General features: G+C 45.9%; 2 protein-coding genes and 1 long non-coding RNA gene across 4 annotated transcripts; 2 read left to right on the top strand and 1 right to left on the bottom strand.

Annotated features, from left to right (window-relative positions):
• Positions 1 to 926: 926 nt before the first annotated feature.
• On the top strand, positions 927 to 7,329 carry bcl6aa (BCL6A transcription repressor a). Of its 2 annotated transcripts, none has more exons than XM_056415032.1 (9): positions 927 to 1,356; positions 3,057 to 3,228; positions 3,329 to 3,550; positions 3,641 to 4,618; positions 4,820 to 5,001; positions 5,090 to 5,257; positions 5,379 to 5,509; positions 5,781 to 5,918; positions 6,020 to 7,329. In XM_056415032.1, the coding sequence occupies exons 2-9, from the start codon at positions 3,068 to 3,070 to the stop codon at positions 6,161 to 6,163; spliced, it is 2,124 nt and encodes a 707-aa protein (XP_056271007.1). In that variant the 5' UTR covers positions 927 to 1,356; positions 3,057 to 3,067; the 3' UTR covers positions 6,164 to 7,329. The 2 variants fall into 2 exon arrangements, with proteins under 2 accessions (XP_056271007.1, XP_056271006.1); XM_056415031.1 differs by having other exon boundaries at positions 927 to 2,133.
• A 656-nt stretch (positions 7,330 to 7,985) lies between these two features.
• smx5 lies at positions 7,986 to 10,452 on the bottom strand. Its single transcript, XM_056414164.1, has 5 exons — positions 10,374 to 10,452; positions 10,092 to 10,159; positions 9,748 to 9,778; positions 9,577 to 9,636; positions 7,986 to 8,527 (listed from the first exon to the last, which is right to left on the bottom strand). The coding sequence occupies exons 1-5, from the start codon at positions 10,374 to 10,376 to the stop codon at positions 8,402 to 8,404; spliced, it is 288 nt and encodes a 95-aa protein (XP_056270139.1). The 5' UTR covers positions 10,377 to 10,452; the 3' UTR covers positions 7,986 to 8,401.
• A 283-nt stretch (positions 10,453 to 10,735) lies between these two features.
• LOC130193602 (uncharacterized) lies at positions 10,736 to 12,592 on the top strand. The gene is made up of 2 exons (XR_008831670.1): positions 10,736 to 11,734; positions 11,971 to 12,592. It is a non-coding gene; the product is annotated as an uncharacterized LOC130193602 (long non-coding RNA).
• The last annotated feature ends 462 nt before the right edge of the window (positions 12,593 to 13,054 follow it).

The raw sequence follows: 13,054 nt of genomic DNA, 5'->3' as shown, positions 1-13,054 counted from the left end.
CAGGACTGCAGATCGCGGATACAAATATACCAAAAATGAATGTCATCTATGGAAATAGAAAAAAAGCAGTCGCTTTAACACAACAGCGATCACAAAGATTTGCTTATAAACAGTTAAATGCGCAGATGAGCACCGATCCCGAAGCCGCTTCACACACACGCGCGCCGCACTGACTGCCTACGGTAATGAACCCATGAGAGCTTTCCTTTTCTAACAAACCCCCGATGGTGATTCGTAGTATTCTCCATCTCTGAAGTCAGCATACCTGCAGGAAATCTGGCTACAAAAAAAGAAGAAAGCGATTCTGGATGAGCAGAACTGCTCGCCTGTCACACCGGCATGTCCGCGTGTGCCTAATTAAGATGTCGGTCTGTGTGCTGTGGGCAACATGTAGGTAGTGTGTCGTGTGTTCAATGCGAGGAAACGGCAACGAGACAACACATTGCTTAAATCACGGAATATAAATTAGTTCTCAGAATTTCGGGGGCTGGGTTTAAGGAACCCGTGACGTCGACGTCCTGTGACTATGGATTCAACCAAAAGCAAGGGGGGGTTACATCACCCTTAAATAATTCTCCGCATTATTGTACAAAATAATTAACATTTGTGTGTTCAGAAACGCTGTATTTAAGCAGTGTTTGCCGTACAACTCGCTGTTTGTAAAATACGTTCTGATAGGAGCTTTGGAAAGGAGTTGCTTTCACCGCCGGGGGAAAAAAACGTCGCACCCCTGCCACGGAAAAGTGGTACGGTCTCGGGCTCAAATTCCGAGAATTGAGCTCGACTGATTCTTAGAACTGGGGTTCTTAGAAGTGGTGATGCAAGAAGTTTCTAGGAAAGCGCTACCAGGTGATTTTTAAAATTCCTTTTTGCCTCTAATTTGGCGCGAAGTTGTTATCTACTGTGTGCTGCTGATGTTTTAGACAGAGCCGTTTGTCCGTGTGTTGCCGGTTGAGTGTTTGTGACGCCGGGGCTGTCTGACTTGTGTCTGGCAGTTTGAACAGTGCGGGGCTGAACTCTGAAGTGGCCGGCGGAGTGACAGCCCGCGCGCGGCTCCCTGACAGATCACCTGCCTCGCGCGCTGCACTGCCCGCCGCGTCTGAACCAGCGGGACGGAATAGCCGCCTCCCTCCGCTCGCCGGAGCGTCGCCGTGCCGCACTGACAGTCGTGCTGTGACGCTGAAATAACGCTCGGTGTGCGGACGTTACTCCGACGTTACACCGGGGGGGAAATGAGGACTCGGAGCTGCGCGGAGGGATGCCCGAAGCCCGCGCGCACGGCTCTCGTGCGGACAGAGTTGGCGGGGTCCGAGCAGCTTCGGCTTTGTACACGCGCTCTGCTTGTAATGCTACTTTGTACGTTCAAGTGTCAACACAGACTTGCGGCGGCTCGCGCGCGCTGTCAGACAAACTTTGCTGGCAGCATGGCCGCCCCGGGTTCAGGATACGTGTGTTTTTACTTCGCAGTCGCTCCGACACTAATTTGCTCCAGTGGAGCCCAAAAGGGCTGCTCCGAACCAGCCAGTACCGTGACATTGTACCGGAAACCTTGGCGTATATTGGTGTGTGTGTGTGTGTTTTCCACGGTAGAGCCTTTAAGACGCGTCGCCGCGTTTCCACCGTGACAGCGCCGCCTGATGAAGCTCCTCACGACGCCGAGTTCAACGCGGTTTGTTTTTCTTGACAGATGCGCTCAGAGTTGGTTTTAATGCAAAGTGTCATTTAAGAGGTTCGTTAGACCGTGCTCGTGCTCAGGAGCGGGTTCCCCCATCCGACTGTGTGTCGGTCCATAACACCAGCTGTGTGTCGGAGGTGGAGCGAGGAGCCGCTGTTCGGGCAGACCAGGATGCGCCTGGTGTCAGATGAACTGTGGTGTGCGGGTTAAAGTTAAACTCCCAGTCTCCTTCATCAATTGATTCAACTCATCATTGTTTGACAGTCTTTGTGTTCCCGACTGGAAGGTCATAATGCGCCACCTTTAAATAAATATATATATAATTATCTGAGTTTTTGGTCCTTTTATGTTGTTCTGTGCTTCTATTTTCGGACGTGTCCAGTTACAGACTAAACTTTGAGAAGAAAATAACGTCAACAATTCGCGTGCGCGTTATAATAAAGCCAATTCCGCCTCAAGTGAGTGAAATTACACTTTTCACCCCGCTTAAAAGTAATTGACCTAGAAAAGGTCTCGACACGCTGGTAGAAGGAGAGCGGGCAGCGCGCGCTGCTGGCGCCACAACACGCGCTCACAGGTTTGATGGCAAACAAGGAGCCTCACGACCCGCGCTCAGTGGAGGACGTCTGGCGTTTGAAATGAACCCTTAAGAGTTTAGCCGTTAATTGTGTGGTTAAAATAATACTAATACGAATAGTTTTCAATAATAATTGATTGAGCTGCTTGTTGAAACAGTTTTTCCTCACTTTACGGTGAGTCGTGTGAAAATCCGACACCGCTGAAGGCAAAGACTCAACTTTGTCCCATTGGACTGAATCTAGAGAAATAAAGTAGACAGAGCGACTTGATGCTCGTTCTGATATGTTTTTTTAATATAATGTGATGAATAAAACCGCCGAATAACGCATTTTAAAATGATACACATGAAAATGATTCTTTTTTACATATACATTTTTATGTAATTAAGATCAACGGAGTAAGTATTGAAAAAATGCCGTTATTACAAGATTATATCATGAATACTTTAGTCTGCTCTGGTTCTTCATCTTCATTTGCTGTATTGACTTGTCAACCGGTGGTTTAGAAGGAGAGAAAGTGAGGAGGGAGAGAAATTATTCCAAAAGGTTGACGTTTAAATGTCTAGACGGTGTTTATTTAATAAATGGCGCCGCCTTCTGGAAGAACGCGAGTATCTGTCTGCCACATTGATGAAGACCTCGTGAGCTTCAACAAGATCTTCAGCCCAATGGACTGGCTTGAAGATCCCCTGTACTTCAACATTGATACAGAGGGGGGGAGGGGGATTGTGGCGTTGACTCTCCAGGGCAATCTTTGTGTGTGTGTGTGTGTGTAAAATAATAATATATATTTTATTTTGCAGAACTTGACAAAATGGCTTGCGCAGCAGACAGCTGCATACAGTTCACACGCCATGCAAGTGATGTCCTGCTCAACCTGAACCGGCTGCGGAGCAGAGACATTCTCACCGACGTCACCATCCTGGTTAACGGGCAGCAGTTTCGCGCACACAAGACCGTTCTGATGGCCTGCAGGTGCGTGTGTTATTCCGTTTTAATGTGAGATAATATGTCCTCTCGCAGTTTAGAGATGAAGTGACTGATCTTTGTTTTTGTGACTTTTGCGTGGCTTCAGTGGGCTGTTTTACAGCATCTTCACCGACTCCCACAAGTGCAACCTCAACGCCATCAGTCTGGACCCAAAGGTGGACCCAGAGGGCTTCGCCATCCTGCTGGAGTTCATGTACACCTCCCGGCTCACGCTAAAGGAGAGTCTGATCATGGCGATCATGAACACGGCCGTCTACCTGCAGATGGACCACGTCGTGGACACCTGCCACAGATTCATCAAATCCAGGTTGGCAGAATAAGCTTCCGTTGCGTCCGTCATATTCGCCGTTGTCGCCATCCGTCGTGTTGTTTTTCACCCTCCGCATTCTTTCCACAGCGATCCGTCCGCTAAGCTGCCCAGAGACGAGTTCTTGGTCAGTCCCTTGGTCTTACCTCAGGATGTCCATGCGTACCGGCCCCACGATGTTGTCGACAGTTTGCACAGCCGCGTAGCTCCGTTCAGGGATGGGAGGCCCTACGGCTCAAACATGTTCAACGGGGTCAGCACCCCCAGCAACTACCATCTCTACGGGCAGTTTCCCATGCCAGGATTCCCCTTCCCTCTCTGCAAACTGACCGATACCAAAAACGCTTTTTCCGACCTCTCTAAGAGTGGCATCCACCACAGGCACTGCGCCCCGCATGACAGCGCCAACATCATCCGGGCGGAATACGACAGGGCAGTTGGTGCCGGCTCCTCCGGCATCATTCACTCCACATACGCTTCCAGGGAGCTCGGGAGGGACGACGAGATGCGGAGGGAGAGCCACGAGGGGGTCGGCCAATCCATCGCCCACGGCACAAGGAAGCGCGCGTTTCCGACTCTGAGCCTGGAACACCAGAGGGACTCTGTAAAGGATCACGCCCCCCAGGCGGAGGAGGACCTGATCCATCACCACTACCCGCTGGGGATCTCCACCGCTGGACGCAAGGGCCTCATGAGCAGCCCGCAGAGCCCCCTCAAATCAGACTGCCAGCCCAACTCCCCGACGGAGTCGAGCAGCAGCAAGAACGCCGGCCTCTCCCAAGCGGCAGCCGGCGGGGGCGTGCAGACTCCGCAAGGCTCGCAGGACCCCAAGTCCCGAAACTGGAAGAAGTACAAGTTCATCGTGCTGAATCAGAGCGCGACGGAAGAGGAAGAGGAGGCGGGTCTGCGGGACCTCAGGCTTCGTTCCCCTCAGCGCCTCGGCCTGCAGCCTTACCTCCACCCCAGCGACTCAGAGAACCTGGACCCGCAAGCCACCAGCAAGAGCAGCGCTCACAGCGAGGACCTGCCCGTGCCCCAGGCTAGTCGCCTCAACAACATCATCAACAAGTGAGTGTTTGAGGGGTTTTCCAAGTACATCGTGGCATATTTCTGCAAGCAAATGTCAATTTGAAGGAATCGTTTCGGTAGAAAGATTTATTTTTTATTCTTTTGTTTTCTATAATCCGGAATCATTTTAGGAATTCTATTTGCAATTGCATTTGATTATTTAGGTCTGACTCGAAGTGTGTGTGTTTTTTCCCCTGCCAGTGCACTGGAGGGCTCAGTGAGGACGGGTGACGGCCCCCATCCACACTACCTGAGCCGGCTGAACTGCTCGTCCTGCGGCACGCCGTCCCCGCAGCACTCCGAGGTGTGTCCCAATACCCCCAGGTCTCGCCTGGCAGAGGACATGACAGAGCTGCACTCCGAATACTCCGACTCCAGTTGCGGTGAGTTTTGGTCGGCGGACGTCAAAAGACAAATGGCTTCCGCATCGCTCGGGGATGAGGGCTTAACCACTTTCTCTCTCCCGGACAGAAAACGGTACGTTCTTCTGCAACGAGTGCGACTCCAAGTTTGCCGAGGACGAGGCGCTGAAACGGCACATGCTCCAGATGCACAGCGACAAGCCATACAAATGTGACCGCTGCCAGGCGGCTTTCCGATACAAGGGCAACCTCGCCAGCCACAAGACCGTCCACACGGGTACGTCCAAGATTATTTTACCGTCCCGTCAAGTCTCTGCTCCTTTTCGCTGCTGGATTCTAACAGGGTGGGGTTTTTTCTCTTTTTTTTTCTCTTCGGCGATTTGCTTGTTCTTTCACAGGGGAGAAGCCGTATCGCTGCAACATCTGTGGCGCTCAGTTTAACAGACCAGCTAACCTCAAGACTCACACTCGCATCCACTCAGGAGAGAAGCCATATAAATGTGAGACGTGCGGAGCTTGTTTTGTACAGGTAATAACACCCCTCCATAGAAATGGTCTCGTATGAAAACATTGCAAGGACCAATTGCACTAATCCTCCTCTCTGAGCTCTAATTATTGGTGTGTGTGTAGTCATTTTCAGCTTAACAGAACTCCCCATAATTACTGAAAAAAAACATGCGAACGGGGGTTTTGGCTTTTATACAATGGATACCAGTGTGCCGTCTGAGGCGTCTCGTCAAAGCCTGCGTGAAAAGAACTCCTCCGCTGACGACACCCTGCGTCTGTCTTTTCTGTGTCAGGTGGCTCATCTGCGCGCCCACGTGTTGATCCACACGGGTGAGAAGCCATATCCGTGCGAGATCTGTGGAACGCGCTTCCGTCACCTGCAGACGTTGAAGAGCCACCTGCGCATTCACACGGGGGAGAAGCCCTACCATGTAGGTTAACCCGCTGTTTCCCTCTTCATGAAAAGATTAACGCGAACGAGTCGCACAATGGCCACATTTAAATAACGCCGCGCCACTTTTCTTTTTTTCAGTGCGAGAAATGCAACTTGCACTTCCGCCACAAGAGCCAGCTGCGGCTGCATCTGCGGCAGAAGCACGGCGCCATCACCAACACCAAGATCCAGTACCGCATGTCGACGGCGGACATGCCCACCGACTTGACGAAGGCTTGCTGAGACACACGGAGAGGACTGGTTTCGGCGAGGCGGCAATCTTGACCTTGGCATTTAAAAAGATCCGAACTTGTACAATCATCCAAAATTGTAGTGCCACACTGTGTTCATTAGACGGATCAATGGGCTGTGTATGCCATTCTAAACGGGTTTCCACTACATGTGAACGTAGAGCCGCGAACGGCGTCTTGGTCACTTTATTGTTTCTATATAGATATAAATATATATGTGTATGTTTGGAGTGTTTCTAAACTTTGAAGGTACCTATATAAAGATTTATTTTGTTGACAGAATGTAAACAATCAGTATTTTATATCAGAACTTACTTTTCTGAAAGTATGGAACATTTCGATCGATGAGTGGTTCATATATTTTGGGATTCCCAGATTTGCGGCCGCACAGTTGGTTTTTTATGTAGATGTTTGTACATGTTGCACCATGTCAATTTGCCATATTCATGTGAACAGGGGAGGGGAGAAGAAAAGAAAAGGAAGAAACATTGTTATTGGATTTTGTCAAACATATCAGACGACTGCTGCCGTCTGAGGTTCTGCATGAGGTACTCTTACCGTTGTCAGCGCACATGAAGTGGGCACACGGCATTAATATTGTGTAATTATATCTGTGGGATTGCGCTCTGCTGGCAGAGCCAATCCAAGTATTGAAATGCATTTTGAGGCTTTGTTATGACCAAGAAAATGTTTTGCTTTGAGTGTATTTGTATAGATGTGACTTGTTTGTTTTCCATAAGTGAATGTTTACAGTTTTGCTCATTACAGTTCTAGCTCCTACAGTAACTTGTATGTGTCCAGGTTTCTTTTCTCTGTTTGTACATACACTGTGTATTCAATGTGCCTTTCTCTATGGCGTCTGAATCCTTCCCTGTTCAGCCCAGCTCTATTTAAAAAAAGAAAAAAAAGGTACAACTCTTGGGACACCACTTGTCCTAATCTCCCCCCATCCCGTGTGTGTATATGTATATATTTTTAAATGCTTGTCACAGACCCTAAAGATGCAAAATTCATCATTGTAAATCTTCAGGACTTGTTTTTTGGATTGGGCTTTTTAAGAAAGAAACTGAAAAAGAAAAAAAAAGCATTGAAGTTATTGTGCAATGTTCTAGATGTATGAATGTAAAATAAAAAGTACTTTATTTGTATCTACTAACACCAGAGTGAGTGTCATTAAAACTGGGGAAAGGATGCTGGATGCAGTTTCAACATGTTTCCAGACATCTTGCTAGACATTTAAACCACAGGACGTCACTGACAGAACAGGGACATTGACCTGCAGGCACGCTCCACCGTTACAAATCACTCGAGGCTCATTCCATCCACAATACTTGTGTTGCAAAAGCGCCATTACAGATGGATTCCTCCAGCCAACAAACCGTGGTCTGTTCACTGTTGCCGATGAATGGACTTCTGGTTTGGAAGCGGAGGAGCGTCATTGCTTTCCAAAAGTCCAAACGTCTCGCTTTAAGTGGTCGAGTTGGGTAACTGCCACAACATCCAGCAGAGGTGAGGTGAAGCACTAATTGTTCCGACAGCAATGATGCACGATTGAACCGGCGCTCGTATTGATCATCCCGCGACGACTTGATGTGGGTGACTTACAGCAAAATGAGGCTGTGGTATTAATGTTTATTCCACGTAAATCCAAGTGTGTACAAAATAACTTTCTTTTTTATCCTAGAACTTGTGGCAATAAATCCCCCACCCCAGCTTCTCCAATCATTTTAAAGTTAAATCACCCCTGAAAAAATGCTTCCCAACTGCAAAACTACAAAAGCATCCCTAAAAACAACAAAAACAAGATCAACATGTAAATAAAATAGCATTTTATTTTTAAGTGGCATAAAAAAAAACAAGGCATTAAAAAAAAAAGGTAAATAACTGCTTGTTTTACTCAACAAACTTGCCCACAGATCCTTACCTCGTCTGGGCTCGAACAATTTAATTTAGTCCCATTTCTAAAAGGCAGTATGAAATGAAGCCTTCCTGCACAGTTGAAGACCATTTCCAATAACTACTGTTGCAAAATTATTGATTGCTGCCGTCAGAAATGCAATTGAGTTCCTTGTGAAAGTCGAGGAACATGACCAATACTGCTTAAATTACAAGAGCGGCAGAAACCATATTATCTTGAATGTAACTCAAATCTATATAGTAATTCACTTTCACAAAATCCCCCCCATCGAAACCCCACCCAGTCCAGACTGGACCCTGTCCTTCGGGTCAATCACTGCTTCTGCTGCATCGCTTCTTTTCGTGCAGCGTCCTGCAGGAGCTGAGTGTCCACCTCATCTGCGGGCAGCTGGACGTACCGGACCACCGATCCACGGATGAAACAGTTTTTCACGGACAGCTAGGGGCAAATTGAGACAAGATAATGCAGAGTTTGAAGAGAATCACATCAACGCGACAGAGCAGTCCGGATTATAATCCATTAGATGGCGTTTAACGAAGTGTTCATTATTTTTTTACCAAATTATCTCATTTCACGCAACTGCACAAGGTTTCATGGGAGTTCTGTTGACATTGGCTTTACTTTGACATTTATTGTGGTATAATAATACGAATAAAAAAAACAATCTCTCTTTCTGACCATATTTAAATTAAGTATTGAACCCTTGTTGATGCCACAAACTCAGTTTTCACATTTATTAAAAGACGTACAACATGTTTAAATTACCATAAAGTATTGTTAATTTGACAAATGATTTATGTGTTTCACGTTTGCCATGTTACACCATATTCTACGCATTAACTAAGTTTCGTTGGTTTATTGTAATATATGCACGTTACTTTTGCATGGATTACATATTCAACACATGAAGGAGTTCCGTGTTTGCGTGCGAGAATCCGGAAACTCCCAACGAGATCCTCGCATGTCGCTTTTTGGGGACTGGCATCCCGCTCATACACACGCGTGTGCACATGTATTTAGGATTTGTCCATTGTTTGTCGCAGAATCTTTACAGCTGACAAACTAATTTGTTTCAGACGCCTGAAACGTCATTAAGTACCACAGCGATAAACAATGTTAAGTTTGAGGATTTCTCCGAGCTGTTAAACCGGGCCGGGATATCCTCCTTCAAACAGAGCACTGGAGGGGGATAGATAGATAGATATATACTTTTATTAATCCCCAAGGGGAAATTAGTTCTCTGCATTTAACCCATCCTTATTTATTAAGGAGCAGTGGGCTGCAGTGATGCGCCCGGGAAGCAACTGGGGGTTCAGTGCCTTGCTCAAGGACACTTCGACTTGCAACAACTAATGGGGAGAGCCGAGATCGAACCGACAACCTTGGGGTTGCAGGACGACCCCCTTACCCCACTGAGCTACAGCCGCCCCCGACGGGTCCTCGCAGAAGAACACGGAACGATCGGTGCAAAGACAGCCCAGACTTACCATGTGTGGATACTTCTCTGGATCGGTGACACTGATGTCTGTGAGCTTGATGTTCAGGTACTGAAAAACACAAGAACATATGCTCAGTCAGATCTTGATAGTCTGATAGTAGAAGAAATTAGCTGATTGGCGTAGAGTCAATTTAAGGGGGAATTAATCATAATTTCCAACCTGGTCAACAGAATGAAGCGTTCCGCAGATGCTGAAAAGAGAGAAGTTGCTCTTATAAAGACTGCAGGAATTCATAAGGATGAATTATCCCTGATCTCGACATACAGGTGGAGGACAAAATAACACGAATTACATTGTACTGTTATATTTAAGATGCACAACAACCCCACTGCATTTAACTGCACGGTGTTTCTATTATTGTGCACAGATAGAGCTCTTAAATGCAGTTTGACCTCTTCCTCTCCTCACACAACGTGAAGGTGCAGCGCCGTTCTTCGTGACTCGCTGACGGAAATTTAGAGCGGCTAGACCAAACGAAGGGAAGTTGCATGACAAATACTAACCTCAAGTCGTTTTTGAGCTCCACCACCACATCTTTGCCCACCAGCGACTTGAAAAACGAGTAGAAAAGCTACAAAAGAGAAAGAAAACACAACGACATGACAACGTGATGTTAGCATCGGGCTAAAAGGCGAGCACGATACCGGTTTGCAGACTGCGTGCAAATTCAACCACTTTAGGCGAACTAGTGAGCTGTGAGTACTTGAACGCCTCACCCGACTCTTCGAATAATACATTTAATGTAAACTAAAAACAAATTCAGACGTTCACAATTGAGTTCTTACCATTATTGCAGGTTTACTGGCGCCTGTGTGTCGAGTGTTGATGACGAGTTATTGCTGCGCGCCTGCGACCGTTCGGGGTACAACTAATGGCCACGACCACACGGGGGCGCCAGAGGGCGCTCAGTGTCAACCAGAGCGAAAAAGTCGCCCGGCGCTGAGTTGCGAAAGCCAATCAGCTACGTTACTTTAGCTATGTTTTTAAGAAATCATATTTTTCCAATTACGAAGGGTTCGGCTAATGCACCGATGAAGCTTACAGGGTTCAGGACCTTAAATGAGGTTACAAACCACTGATCTAAGCTGTTTATCTTGGTGATATCCCATAATCTTAAATGTTTATCAGGTCCTCTCGTATCGCGCCCAGAGACCTGCCAGGCTTTTCAGCAAGTTTCTTAATGGGTCTCTAAGCTGCGCGCCTGTGCAATCGCGCACTGCTCGCACATTCTCAGCGCACAAGAAAATCTATGCAGCGCATAAAATAAAATTCACCATAAACGTATTAATTAATATCTAATATTAGACCTAATCTAATCTAATTAATTAGACCCATAATGTGTTTTGTGTACCATTTTTAATGTAACACAGTGAGTGACAGGTGTCCAGCCAATGATACGATACGGTTTACTTACGCTACGCAGCCAATCAGAGCATTGATAGTGCCCTGCCCATACGCACCATGCAGGTTAGCTAGCTAACAACAATACGGCGGAGTTATGAGATGCAACCCCTTATCATGGCGAAGCAAACGGGCAACGCCAGCGACACATCCACTCACCAAGCCAAAGTAAAAAAGAAATGCGGTTCTTTTTGGATGGAATGGCTGTCGGAGTATGTGCAAATAGAAGAACAAGCGGTGAAACTGGGTGAGATTTTGTCTTTTTCGAGTGAGAAAGGTCAACTCTGCAAAACATGCAGCGAAGCCAAAGTAGCAAATGAGCTTTCAACGGTAACATTGTGGACTGAATGGGAGTTGGACTACCTCAAGCGTCACATTCAGCAGAAAAGTCATTTGAAAGCTGTTGGAATTGTACGAAGACTCAAGGTGGGACAGGGGGTTGGTTCATTATTGCGGGAGAGCGCAAACGACAGAGAGAAAAGGAACGAACTGTCACGCAAAACAAAATCTGACCCCAAGCAAGTTAAAGTTCTCATTGACAATATTTTACTTGCCATCAAAATGAATGCATCAATGCTGTCAGTTCAACAAATCCACAATCACATGGCAAAGTATGTGAGTACTTGAAGTGGCACATTTGGACCAGCTGATGCGCATAAAGTCAAAGCAAGAAGCAGACGAAGCATCAACCTGGACAAAGTGTACAACCATTGGAGAAGTGAGAAGGACAGACGTGAAAAATAAGGTAACATTTAAGTCAAAATGTGTGCATATTCTAGTGACATTTATTAAGACTTTTTATTTATGGATATTAATCATTAAATGCTGTTACTACTAGATAATCTATGAGTAGTAGAAATGCAAATAAAAAATATATTTTCCAGACAAAGAGCGACAGCACATGTCATTGAGCAAAATGTGAATGTTTTAATGTGAACAAAATGTTAAGTCTGAAAGGTGTATATGTCTCATTTCTTCCAGAACAGGACCCTCAGCCAGGCCACAACTGGACCATAGCCAGGCCAAAGCAGGACTCTCGCATATATAACATACTATACATCTCATGAACAACAAGATTTTTGTCTTTTTCATTTTAAGTGGGCCAAATCGCTTATATTCAAAGTAAACTAATGAAAATTGCTGCTGTAATTTGATTCTTTTAATAAGCCATGTAACTTGCTATGATCCAAGGTTTTGAACAGGTGTGATACTGGTGTGTGGCCACAGCGTGCACATCTGATGTTGCTCACAGTGGTCCTCAGTGTGCTCAGGGAGCTTGTGTGTATGCCCAGACACATGACAAATTAGACTGAGGCACAGGACCTACAACTATAGAGGCCTTAAAGGCCTTTGCACCCTTCAAGATTTACTATGCTTGTGCTTCGCAAACTTTGTGTCATGCGACCCCTTTGAAATGAGGCATTGTCTTCTTGGAACCTATCGTGAATGGTCATAGCTCACACCAAATAGTAACTCGGTATGTTTTATAGATCTTAAAGAGGTAGAATTTTCCAGTAATTCAAAGACAAACAATAACGCCTGGTGAATGTCTGTACACAAAAATAATAAAAGTAATGACATTATTTATGTAGCAAATGCAAAATGTCCTCTATTTTTGTCTCCCGGTTCCTGTTAGTATCTTTTTATTTAACCATTGTCCCAACTCCTACATTGAAAACCACTGAACGAGATGATTAAAATGAGCCCAGCATAACATCTTCAGTCGTTGGGAGGTGTAATGATTGGACTAAGGATACAAAAATATGGATATAATAGTCATTCAAGAAACAGCATGTAGGCAATTCTTGTTTAGAGGTATTCTTGCTTGTGCACTTGAGCAATCTGTGAATCTAAAGTACAGCTCACATTTACCCACATCTGATTGAATAACATTAGAAGAAACACATTTATTCAAACACAAATTTGATTTGAACAAGTTTGGATTCTTCCTCTGCATGCAGTTCTTCTAGGCAACAGCAGATGGAAGCAAACAATGTGAGTGTTCCACAACTAAATTGCTCTCTGCTATAGCCATTGTGATGAGGTTGTGATAAAGATCCAAAAT

This window comes from Pseudoliparis swirei, chromosome 5 (genome assembly GCF_029220125.1).
Source record: "Pseudoliparis swirei isolate HS2019 ecotype Mariana Trench chromosome 5, NWPU_hadal_v1, whole genome shotgun sequence".
NCBI classification, from domain to species: Eukaryota; Metazoa; Chordata; class Actinopteri; order Perciformes; family Liparidae; genus Pseudoliparis; species Pseudoliparis swirei.
This window is presented reverse-complemented; position numbering and strand designations above follow the sequence as displayed.

Excerpts from the sequence above, each read along its gene's own strand:
- bcl6aa (XM_056415032.1), top strand. The coding sequence starts at position 3,068 with ATGGCTTGCGCAGCAGACAGCTGCATACAGTTCACACGCCATGCAAGT. Across the intron at positions 3,551-3,640 it reads CACAGATTCATCAAATCCAG|CGATCCGTCCGCTAAGCTGC; the intron begins GTTGGCAGAATA and ends TTCTTTCCACAG. Across the intron at positions 5,258-5,378 it reads CCACAAGACCGTCCACACGG|GGGAGAAGCCGTATCGCTGC; the intron begins GTACGTCCAAGA and ends GTTCTTTCACAG.
- smx5 (XM_056414164.1), bottom strand. Across the intron at positions 9,637-9,747 it reads CGCTTCATTCTGTTGACCAG|TACCTGAACATCAAGCTCAC; the intron begins GTTGGAAATTAT and ends TGTGTTTTTCAG. Across the intron at positions 8,528-9,576 it reads CAGAGAAGTATCCACACATG|CTGTCCGTGAAAAACTGTTT; the intron begins GTAAGTCTGGGC and ends ATTTGCCCCTAG.